General features: G+C 27.6%; 1 protein-coding gene and 1 pseudogene across 2 annotated transcripts; both read left to right on the top strand.

Moving 5' to 3' along the window:
* Positions 1–130: 130 nt before the first annotated feature.
* LOC111279348 (1-aminocyclopropane-1-carboxylate oxidase homolog 1-like) lies at positions 131–2,602 on the top strand. Its single transcript, XM_089756526.1, has 3 exons — positions 131–776; positions 1,494–1,815; positions 2,178–2,602. Exons 1-3 carry the CDS (start codon positions 256–258, stop codon positions 2,427–2,429), a joined length of 1,095 nt encoding a protein of 364 aa, XP_089612652.1. The 5' UTR covers positions 131–255; the 3' UTR covers positions 2,430–2,602.
* Positions 2,603–3,855: 1,253 nt separating this feature from the next.
* Positions 3,856–5,545, top strand: LOC111280173 (deacetoxyvindoline 4-hydroxylase-like; annotated as a pseudogene). The gene is made up of 3 exons (XR_016334702.1): positions 3,856–4,441; positions 4,533–4,852; positions 5,031–5,545. The product of XR_016334702.1 is annotated as a deacetoxyvindoline 4-hydroxylase-like (transcript).
* Positions 5,546–12,226: the final 6,681 nt, after the last annotated feature.

Below are 12,226 nucleotides of genomic sequence, written 5' to 3'. Positions count from 1 at the left end.
TATATTTTTTTAAATTATTAATTATTATCTATTATTATGTGAGTTATCCATTAATATAAGTTTATTATGATATTTACTTCTACATTGTTTTAATTATTACTTCATACCCAACATCCAACTCAATATCAAAAGGCTAAACTCAAATATACAAGTCAACAGCTTCTTCTATCATCGCCTTATTTTTCACTTTCATCACTATCTAAAAGCATCACGCTTCCTCTTCTCTTTGTTGAAACTTGCTAACGGGGGAAGAAAATGGTGATCACCAAACTAAAGCCTGAATATGATCGAACAAGTGAATTGAAAGCTTTTGATGAAACAAAAGCTGGTGTTAAAGGACTTGTTGATGCTGGAGTTAAAGAGGTTCCTCGGATATTCCACCACCTTCCAGACCAGTTTGAGAAGAACTCAGTTTCAAGTGGCATCCAGGTTACTATTCCTGTTATAGACCTTGAGGGAGTGAAGAAAGATCCAGGTGCTCGTCAGAAGATTGTTGAGAAAGTTCGGGATGCATCAAGATCATGGGGATTTTTCCAAGTTGTGAATAGTGGAATTCCTCTGAGTGTCCTGGAGGAGATGAAGGACGGTGTACGAAGGTTTTTTGAGCAAGATTTGGAGATGAAAAAGCAGTTCTACACTCGGGATTATACCAAAAGGGTGGCCTACAATTGCAATTTTGATCTGTATAGTTCACCATCAGCCAACTGGAGAGATACACTTTTCAGCTTAATGGCTCCCGATCCTCCCATGCCTGAAGAGTTACCGGAGGTATCCAGGTATACATGTGCCATATTCTGTATAATTCATAAGGAGTTGCACTGTTAATGTAAAGGTGAAAATATGCCAAAAAAAAAAAAATGAAAAAGAAAGAGTAAATGAAGGAGTGCCAGAATGTGTGTAGAATAAAGTGTCCACATCTGTCTTGCTGAGGAGTTGATTTGTAGTCACTGGTCGTGCTAGGCTTTCATTCCATTGGTCTGTCGCAATCTGATTTACTCAGCCACAATTCTGAGTTAAATTAGAGCCACACTCCTAATTTAGCAACTTAAATTGAAAAATCTTATGATATCCCGATGTTTTGTCAATAGTCATGTGATTTGTTGATAGAATGTTGAACTCTTAATTTTGTTACCAGAATTCCACTGCTGATAACCTCAAATACCAAAAAAAAAAAAACTTGATGTTTAATCTTCAGCAGTTGTAGTTACTGCACATTATAATTAACCACCTCAAATCACCATGATTTACTACTCTGTAGTTAAACAAATGAAGGACCAAGGAATGAATGTACCATGGAAAAAGAGTAAGGGATGAGATTATAGGAGGTAGAATTGATTTCCTAACCATAAGTGCTCTCATCTCATTTCTTTATTTTCAATCACCAATCAGTAACTGAAATCTACTTGCTGTCCGCCTGTGTGGTTCATTGATTCGATATCTCAATTGCTGTACTTAAAATGACCATTTATGTGCTTAAGTTATTTGTATTGTAGGGATATAATGATGGAGTACTCGAAGCAAGTAATGCATTTGGGTTATTTGTTGTTTGAGTTACTGTCTGAGGCTCTAGGGTTGCAGCCTGATCACCTGAAGGACATGGATTGTGCTAAAGGGCTGGTTATGCTGTCACATTATTACCCTGCATGTCCACAGCCAGAACTCACTCTGGGTACAACCAAGCACGCTGACAATGACTTCCTCACGGTGCTTCTACAAGACCATATTGGTGGCCTCCAAGTTCTTCATGGCCACCAATGGGTTGATATACCCCCAACTCCTGGAGCTCTAGTGATTAACATCGGAGATCTTCTACAGGCAAGCCTTCATTCTTTTTTGTTGTTAGTTATATTTAGATATAACAAGTCATCATGTAAAATACTGATAACTTATGTATTCATATTATACATGTTTTACACAAAATTGTGTGCCACAATTGATATTGATAAAAAAACATAAAATGAATTCTTTTTTATTTTTTAAATATATATAATTTTTATTAAGATTTTAATCATGTCATTTTCAGATCGTATCTATCTTACCAGTATAGTTATATTACTAAGAATTCATACTCTAGCATCTTTTGCTGTTCTTGTTTTCTAACTTTGTGATACTCCGTGGCAATTCTGTCAGAACTACCGGGTTTTGCAGCTAATTTGTAATTATTTTACTGCTTTTAGCTAATATCAAATGATGCTTTTACAAGTGTGGAGCATAGAGTACTGGCAAATTCTGTAGGACCAAGAGTATCAGTGGCATGCTTTTTCAGCACTTCTCTTCTGCCAGATTTAAGACCTTATGGACCAATTAAGGAGTTGTTATCAGAAGAAAATCCTCCAAAATACAGGGAAACCACTGTGAGAGAATATGTCGCTTACTTCAATGCAAAAGGCCTTGATGGTACTTCTGCCCTGCTGCATTTCAACCTCTAAACTTGGCCATGGAGATAACATCAGCAGCAGCAGCATATGATATTAGTTTTGTAATTTAGATTTTTTTCGGTAAATGTTGGTCATGGTGGCTTTGATTCTTGACCAATTAAAAGTGTCGTTTATTTGTTGAACTGACGAACCTTACATGTTTCCAATCTGTGCTCTTTCTAGTATTCTTTGGGTGTTAAAGCTATATAATTCCTTATAAATTCAAGTCGACAAAAATTGCATGAAATGAAAAATTTGAACTTAAATGCTACTAATTTGCTAATAAAACTAATTTAATTACACTGAAAAGTATATTTAAGTAATCAAATTAAATTAAACTAAAAATTAGAAGGTTGAAGAAACTTTTATGGCAAAAAGGGAGTTTTAGCCTTTTTTTTTTCCCTGCGTATGTTGCAATTTGTCATTTTATTCTGTCTCAACGTGTTTTTATTTTTGTTTTGTTATTTAACGAAAGCATAGAATATTATTATTATTTTATTTTTTTTACTTTTAATAAAGATGAAATAGACATGTTCATAGATCAAGTTGCCCATTAAGCTCTTGGCCCTAGCCTGCTGTAGGTGGAGCCCTGAACTTGAATTTTTAAATTCAGCTTCAATTTTATCTCATAAAAATTATTATTTTATTAATAAAAATTAATTTTACTTTATATTTAATTTTAAAATATATTTAAAAATATTAACATATTAATATAATTTTTAAATTTTATTATGAATAATATCATGTCTATTCAGGCTTAAATGAATGGATCATATCAATCTTGACAAAACTTTAAAATTGACATTTGAGATTAGTCTGACATTATTCATGAACACTTTTAAATTGAAATGAATAAATAAATAAAAAATAAAAAATGAATAGGTAATTATGTACATATTTAGCGAGAAAATGTAGGATTTGACGATTTGATAATTACCCCAAAATAATGAAAGAAAACGCAACAGAGGACAAAGAGGGGGAAGAGTTTTCTTTGCCAGGGAAAGTACACACTAATTTTAATTCAAAGTGAAAATAAATATACAGTACATAGATAAAGTTTCCTATATTTCCTATTCCAACAACTACAAAGTACAATTTGTCTCCGCTCAATTTCTTAACATGGACAACCCGTAAATCAATCAAAGTAACAACATCATGATTTAAAACCAAAAAGTCATAATGATATCTCACAAAAGTAATGGATGCAATTTCCTAGCAGCATGGCTGCAAATTCATCCCTCTTGGATGAGTTACATGCATATATTCTTTGTAAGGACCCATGTATGATCAGACTGATAATTTAGGTTGACATATGGATTTTTTTGGTTAATAATGACTACTTTGACTAGTCAAGTCAAGGAAAATGTGGTTGTGGACTTTGTGGAATGGTTGTTGTCTTCTTATCTGACTGGCAATGGAGAGAGTTCATTACGATTTAAAGCAGCTTAACAATTTCACACAGACAAACACAAAAAAAATTATGGGCACAAAAACTGGAGAAGTTCAGGGAGATTCTAACCCTGATTATGACCGCCAAAGTGAAGTGAAGGCTTTTGATGATACAAAAGCCGGTGTCAAGGGAATAGTGATTCCGGGATGACCAAAATTCCTCGTATGTTCATTGATCAGAACTTTATCCTCGAGAACAACTCGAGTTGTATCATTTCTCACCCGTTCAGTGTCCCAATCATAGATCTCCAAGGTATCAGGGAGGACTTAACTCTGCGTGCTGAGGTAATTGAGCAAGTTCAGATTGCTTGTGAGAAGTGGGGTTTCTTTCAGGTGGTTAACCATGGAATTCCTGGAAGTGTTTTGGATGAGATGATTGATGGGATACGTAGATTTCATGAACAAGACACTGAGGTGAAGAAAGAGTTCTATACCCGTGACACAACTCGCAGAAAGGTGTTGTATCTAAGCAACTATGATTTGTTCATGTCAAAAGCTGCTAACTGGAGGGACAGTTTGGGTTGTTTGATGGCTCATAATCCACCTGACCCTTCAGAATTGCCTGAAGTTTGCAGGTATGCGTCAGTCATTTATCATATGAGAAAGGTTTCATTCCATCCCTGTGCTAGCTCTTGCTAGAATTTTCTTTTACAAATCACCTTGCAGAGACATAGTGATGGATTACTCCAAGCGATATGACATTGGGGTTTATACTGTTTGAACTCCTGTCTGAGGCTCCTGGGCTCAACCTTAGCTGCCTTAAAGATCTGGATTGTGCTGATGTACTGCTCCTCATGGGCCATTATTATCCTAAATGCCCTGAACCAGAATTAACATTGGGAACTAGCCATCACAAAGATAGTAGCCTTATCACCATACTTCTGCAACATCAAATGGGCGGCCTACAAATTCTTCATGAGAATCAGTGGGTTTATGTTCCATGCATTCCTGGAGCTTTAGTAGTAAATATTGGAGATTTTCTACAGGCAAGTCTATCTCCAGAATCTTGAATATTGTATCTGATGATGTGCCTTACCATTGTGAACATAATTAGAGTAAACAATTTGATATTTGTATAGCTTCTGTTTTAATTATTGGAATTGAGCCAATGCAGATGGAATGTATCAGAAAATATAAACAGATTTATTTCTTGTTTGAATGCAGCTTCTTTCCAATGACAAGTTCAAAAGCGTTAATCACGGGGTCTTGGCGAAAAATGAAGGCCCAAGAATATCGGTGGCATGCTTTCTGACAATAGAAGATAATCCTGGAAAGGCATCAAGACGTTATGGACCAATCAAGGATTTGATATCAGGAGAAAACCCCCCAATCTACAGAGATGTCTTGGTTAAGGACTATCTGTCAAACTACTACTCAAAAGCGCTTAATGGTAACTCTTCACTATCACCTTTCAAGCTGTAAAATTAATCTACTGAAGATAATTGGGGTCAAAATTTGAGGCTTGCAGAATAAACAATGGTTTCTTTCTTTCTTTGAAACCTTTTGTCATCATAGACTCATTTTCATCAAATAACTTTTAACTTCAACTGTGTTTTATCAATGATAAGGTGATCAATTCATGCATATGTATTTTGTGGACTGTTGTTCATGCTGAAGCTATAGTCTGGACCTTTTGATACCCGACTCTTTAGAATTTTTTTTTCCAGCATTCTAGTTTTAATGGGTTTTCAGCACTATATTAATTTTTTGGATTAATGTCTTGAATTATAATGAAATGTTAAAAATCTATAATATGATATATGAATTATAGATCTTTTAACTAACAAATAATTTGAAACTGTGCTGTGATTGTTTTTAGGAAGGCCAAGAGTCAGGGTCCTTCTCAGTCATTATGCTGATAAAAGGAATAGCTTTTTATCTGGAGAATATCCCACGATGGCTTCCACGGAAAAAATAATATATCTGGATCCTAAAAATAACAATACCTTCGAATAAGCATGAGTACTCAAATGAAATAAAGCAGCTAGATAGGACCCCATAGTTGAGCTAACATCATATAACGTTGTTGGGACATGTAGCGTAAGCTACATCCCTCTTAACATCTTTTTTATAAAGAGCTAAAGGAGCACTTAATAATTCTGATATTATACCTATAAAAGATATTAAGGTTAAATACATATTTGGTTTATGAATTTTTTAATTTTTATCATATTATTATTAAATTTTTTTTTGTCATATTAGTACATGAATATTCTAATATGTTATTACGTTGGTATGGAAGACTAATACCGTTAGTTAATTTTACTAACGTAGTATGAATATTCAATAAAATATTAACACGTGTAAAAAAAAAATTTAGTTAGTATCATATCATTAATGTCATGTCATCCTTAAAAGCAAATTTTAAAAAAATAAAAAAAATGCAAAATTTTTTTTCAAAATTCAAAAAATTTTACAAAATTCTAAAACATTTAAAAACTTTAAAAAAATTTAAAATTATTCTAAAAAATTATAAAAAATATGAAAAAATTTTAAAAAATTTTTAATTTCAAAACATTATAAAAATACAAAACTAATTTAATTTTTTTTAATATTGAAAAAGTTTGTAAAATTTCTCAAAAGATTTAAAAAATTCTAAAATATTCAAAACAATTCTAAAACATTCTAAAAAATTTTGAAAATTTAAAAAAATTTAAAATTTGTAAAAAAATAAAAAAATAAGAAATATTTTATAAATTAAAAAAATTAACATAATTTGAAAAATTTTAAAAACTCTAAAAACTTTTTAAAAAATAAAAAAATTCAAGAAAAATAAAAATTTATAAAAATAGTTTTTTTTTTTAAATTTAAAATATAAAAAAAAAACTTATAAAACTTAAAATAAGAAAAAATTATAAAATTATAAAAAATTTTGAACAATTAAATAATTTCAAAATTTTGAAACATTCTTTAAAATTAAAAAAATCTAAAAAAAACTTAAAAATTTAATAAAAACTCAAAAATTTTAAAAAAATTTCAAAATTAAAAATATATATATATAAAAATTGAAATTGTACTATTAAAAAATAAGAATAAAATTTAGAAGTTTTTTTAATTTTTTTAAAAATTATTATATTTTTTTAAATTTTTTTAAATTTTTAATTTTTGATTTGATTTTGAATTTTTTTGTTTTTGTTAACTTTTTTTTGAACTCTAAAAAAAATTTAAATTTTAATAAGGTCCTCATTTTTTGTTTTTTGTTTTTTGTTTTTAATTTTTCCAAAAATCTAGCATTTCGTTAAAATTTGTTAAAATTTTGATCAATTTTATGTATCCATAAGTCTTTTTTGAATTTTAAAAATTTTATGGAATTTTTAGAAATTTTTTAATTTTTAAATGCAAAATTTTAAAAAAATTTTGAAATTATTTTAGTGTTTTTGAAAAATTGTTACACTTTAAAAAAAAGTTTTAAAATTTTTTTGATTTTTTTTAATTTTTAATAATTTTTTGTAATTCTTTTAGAACTTTCTAGAACTTTTTAGATTTTTTATTTGAATTTATTAATTTATTTGAATTTTTAAAAAATATTTTAGAATTTTTAAAAAAAATTTAGAATTTTTTAAATTTTTTAAATTTTGTAGATTTTTTAATTTTTAGATTTTTTAACAATTTTTTAGCATTTTTTTTTCAAATTTTTATATTTTTTTCTAAAATTTTCTTTTAAAAATGATATGCCATTGATTATGTGGAGCTGATTGGACTATTTTGACACATGTCAACATTTTATTATATGTTCATGTTACATTAGCAAAGTTGTCGTTAGTTGTAGATACTAACATGATAATTGATATGAATGTTCATTTATTAATGTGACAGAAAAATTTTTTAGATATCGATATGACAAAAATTTTAAAGTTAAGTGGTCAAATATGTATTGAACTCAAGATATTAGATTCATTGTGTAAGGATAGTATAATTAATCAATTATGATTCAATATTATATAAGATTCATAAAAAAATTATATGGAATCTACATTTTTAAATGATAAATTCTTATATAAGTTTTTATTATAATTGGTTAATTATAATATTTTAATAAAGAAAATTTTAAGTGATATGCTTCTTTTTTTCAAGCTCAGTATATTCAATAGTATATTAAATAGATTCAATTTTTATTTTTTATTTTTACTTTTTTTAAAAAAGAAAGTGGTATCTCTTAAATAAATTTAGGTTTGAATTTTTGATTAATTTAAGTATTTTATTTGAATAAGATGCTTTAATTTTGTACTAAACTTGTATTTAGTATAATATTATAAAAGGGATTAAAAAATAAAAAAAAATTGTGGGATCAATCCAAAACATGCCACATGACCAAAAAACCACTTGGCATTTTAAAATTAAAAAAAGTTTTACATCAACAAATCAATGTTATGTCGTCGAATTAATATCCAAGTTAGTTTGCTTAACAAAAAAAATTAGACTCTATTAATGATTGTTCTAAAATTTCAAATCTCAACAAGTATAAATAATGCTAATATTGAAATCATTGTCAAACGATTAAGTTTACATTTTTAATTTAAGTAAAGGATTGATAATATAATTTGACCAAACAAATAAAAGAAGAGGAAAATGAGTAGAAAAATATAAGTCAAATAAAGAGTCTCCATTGTCTAACAAGACAAAAGTTAAGGTTACAACTATTATGTATGAAGTGTGTTAATAATTTGTTGAACTCTTAATTTTAATTTTTAGAACCTTGAATATAGAAAACATTGAGGTAATGGACGTGAAAAAATTTGTTACTTGGTATTTAGGTTATTATCATCTAAAACTATAATGTTATTTTATTCTCACAAGAGACCATGGATTGAAGGAAAAAAATGTCATATGTTGTCACAACTTGAGTGAAGCAACTTTTTGGTACAAATTTTTTTTTTTAATTTTTTCCTTCAAAGAAAAATACAACAATTATGTTTTTGGCTTATTCTATTGAATTTTTTTTATAAAACACTGTCCCTAACTATCACATGCTATATCTAAAAGAGTCATTTTTTTGTCTTTTTTATTTTAAAATTTTTTTTGGATTTCTTTAAAATTTGTAAAATTTTTGAAAAATTTTAAGTTTCCATAATTCTTTTTGAAATTTTAAAATTTTCTAGAATTTTTTAATTTTTAAAATTTTTTAAAAGTTTTTAGAATTTTTAATTTTTTTGGGAATTTTGAAAATTTTTTGGAATTTTTAAACATTTTTTGAAATTATTTTAGAATTTTTGAATAATTTTTAGAATTTTAAGATTAAAAAAAAAATTTTTATAATTTTTTGAAATTTTTTTAAAATTTTTTAGAATTTTTAGAAAATTTTTGAAATTTTTAAGAATTTCTTAAAAATTTTTAATTTTGTATTTTTTTTATTCTTAAAATTTTTAGAATTAAAAAAAAATTTATAATTTTTTAAATATTTAGAAAATTTTTTTGAAACTTTCTTTTAAAAATGACGTAACATTGATGATGTGGAGCTAATTGGACTATTTTAAGGTGTGTCAACATCTTTTTATATGTTCTTGCTACATCAGCAAAGTTATCGTTTGTCGTAGGTACCAACATGATAATGGATTTGAACAATCAGGTATGAAAAATTTTTAGATATCAATATGACAAAAAATATAAAGTTTAGGAGCTAAATATGTATTTAACTTAAGATATTAGATTCATTGTGTAAGGATATTACAACTAGTTAATCTTGATTCAGTATTACGTAGGATTCATAAAATAATTATGTAGAATCTACACTTTTAAATGGTGGATTTTTATATAATTTTTATTATAATTGATTAATTATAGTAATTTAATAAAGAGAATTTTAAGTGATATGCTTCTTTTCTCAAGTTCAGCATATTCAATAGATTCAATATTTATTTTTTATTTTTACTTTTTTTTTTAAGAAAAAAAGAGGTATCTATTAAATAAATTTAGGTTTGAATTTTTGATTAATTTAAGTATTTCATTTGAATAAGATGCTTTAATTTTGTACTAAATTTGTATTTAATATAATATTATAAAAGGGATTAAAAAATAAAAAAAAATTATGGGATCAATCCAAAACATACCACAAGACAAAAAAACCCACATGGCATTTTAAAATTGAAAAAAGTTTTACATCAACAAATCAATGTTATGTCATCAAATTAATATCCAAGTTAGTTTGCTTAAAAAAAATTAAACACTATTATCGATTGTTCTAAAATTTCAAATCTCGAAAAGTGTAAATAATGCTAATATTGAAATAATTGTCAAACGATTAAATTTACATTTTTAATCTAAGTAAAGGATTGATAATATAATTTGACCAAATAAATAAAAGGAGAGGAAAATGAGAAAGAAAAATATAAGTCAAATGTAGAGTCTCCATTATCTAACACGACGAAAGTTGAGTTTACAACTATTATATATGAAGCTAGGTAATAATTAGTTGAACTTTTAATTTAAATTTTTACAACCTTGAATATAAAAAAAGTTGAGGTAACAAACATGAGAAAATTTGTTACTTGGTCTTTAGTCTGCTATCATCTAAAACTATAATATCATTTTATTCTTTCAAGAGACCAACAATTAAGGGAAAAAAAATCATCTGTTGTCACAACTTGAGTGAAGCAACTTCTCGGTATAAAAAAATTTTCTAAGTTTTTCCTTTAGAGAAAAATACAACAATTAGTTTTTTGGCTTATTCTATTGATTTTTTTTTTCTAGAAAACATTGTTCTTAGCTATCACAGGTTATCTGAAGGAGACATATTAGGACTCTTGTCATTTATTTATACTTTATTTGGATGATTGGTAAAAGAATTCCTTCATTTTGTCATTGAACCTTTAGGGCTTCCAAAAATATTTAAAAAAAAAAAACCTAAAATGGTACTTATGAAAGTTGAACACGAATTCTAGAGTATAAATCATTTATTTATGTCTTGGAGATTCCAAAGATAATTAAAGGGTAATGAGACTGATGCAAAGATAATGCTAACAATGCCACCAATCTTACCTAACTTAATTGTTGGCCCAATTAATTTGTGTCGTTGCACATGGGACCAATTAAATATTGGAAAGAATACCTTAAAAAGAAAAAGTTAATTGGAAAGATGATGATCAGTAGAGATTCAAGAAATTATAGGATTTTTTTTTAATCATAATTGCTTAAACCAAACGCAAAGATTTTTTACCCTTATTTTTCATTGAGGCTAATATTTTGAATTGTCAAAAACTACTAACCATTATCCAACATTTTTGTTTGACATCAAGACAGCAGATGAATTTAGGAAAATCAAGTTTAGTTTTTAGCTGTAATACTGACATTGCAAGTAGGAAAGAAGTTGTTGATAAGATGGGGGATTTTTGAAGCTGATGTCCAAGTACATATTTGGGAATCCCATCTTTTAGGGGAAAGACTAAATGTGAAGCGATGGGCTATAATAGAGATAGAATCTTAAGTCAGTTGCAAAACCAAAAAACATAAGCCCTGTTTTTGGGTGGAAGAGAGGTTCTGTTAGCAGTTGAAGCAATTAAATAGGGCATTTTTGCTATTATAGCAACTTGGTTTGCCATTTTTTTTTATTTTGTCAAACTTTAGGTAACATGATAGATAAATTTGTAGTGATTCAAATTGTTAGGCACACAAATTTGTGAACTAGCTAAAAGTAGTTGAACCATTTTTTGTATTTCAAAGGTTATAAATGAATGAAATGTAGCCTGTGTTAAACAGAAGGGAATTTACTATAATGTGATAACATATAGATTTGTAAATTTATAACTAGACTTAACAAGAGGAGTCGTCACCAATATTTTATTAAAGTGTGATTGGCCACCTAATGAATCTATCATTTTAAGTAGCTCCTAAGCTTGACTAAGAGTTCCTAAAAGAATAGGTTTAGATATACTAAATAGAACAGGGTTCGAGAGTTTGGTTACATATGGGAAAGGTTATAGCATTCCCACATGCCTATTCAAAGGATGGTACCATTTTATTTTAAATTATCTTAAGATCTTGATTCTAATAGTTTTAAATTATATATTAAAAATAATCCTTAAGATTTCTCCATCAATTTGGTAGAATTCTTAAAAATATTTTCTCACCTCAAGAGTATTCAAGAATCTCATTTGTTTTCTTGAAGAGGCTCTATCATCGTAAAAAGGTTTAATCATTTTTTTTTATTTTGGTTTTTTATTGAAAATATATCTAATTCATCTACCATTTGAGCTAAATTAGAAATATTTTCTTACCTAGAAATGTTTTGATAATCATCCATTTGTCATTACTAAGAATTTAATTCTCGAAATTTATTCTTTATTCTACAAGTTTTATTTTTAGAATTTTCACCATTTGGGTCAATTTAGAAAAAAAAAAACTCTTGTTAGTTTTCTAATTTTTGG

Source organism: Durio zibethinus, chromosome 27, assembly GCF_047325235.1.
Source record: "Durio zibethinus cultivar Kanyao isolate XHJ-2024 chromosome 27, ASM4732523v1, whole genome shotgun sequence".
Taxonomy (NCBI): domain Eukaryota; kingdom Viridiplantae; phylum Streptophyta; class Magnoliopsida; order Malvales; family Malvaceae; genus Durio; species Durio zibethinus.
The sequence above is the reverse complement of the archived record's forward strand: the minus strand, read 5'-3'. Positions and strand labels throughout refer to the sequence as shown.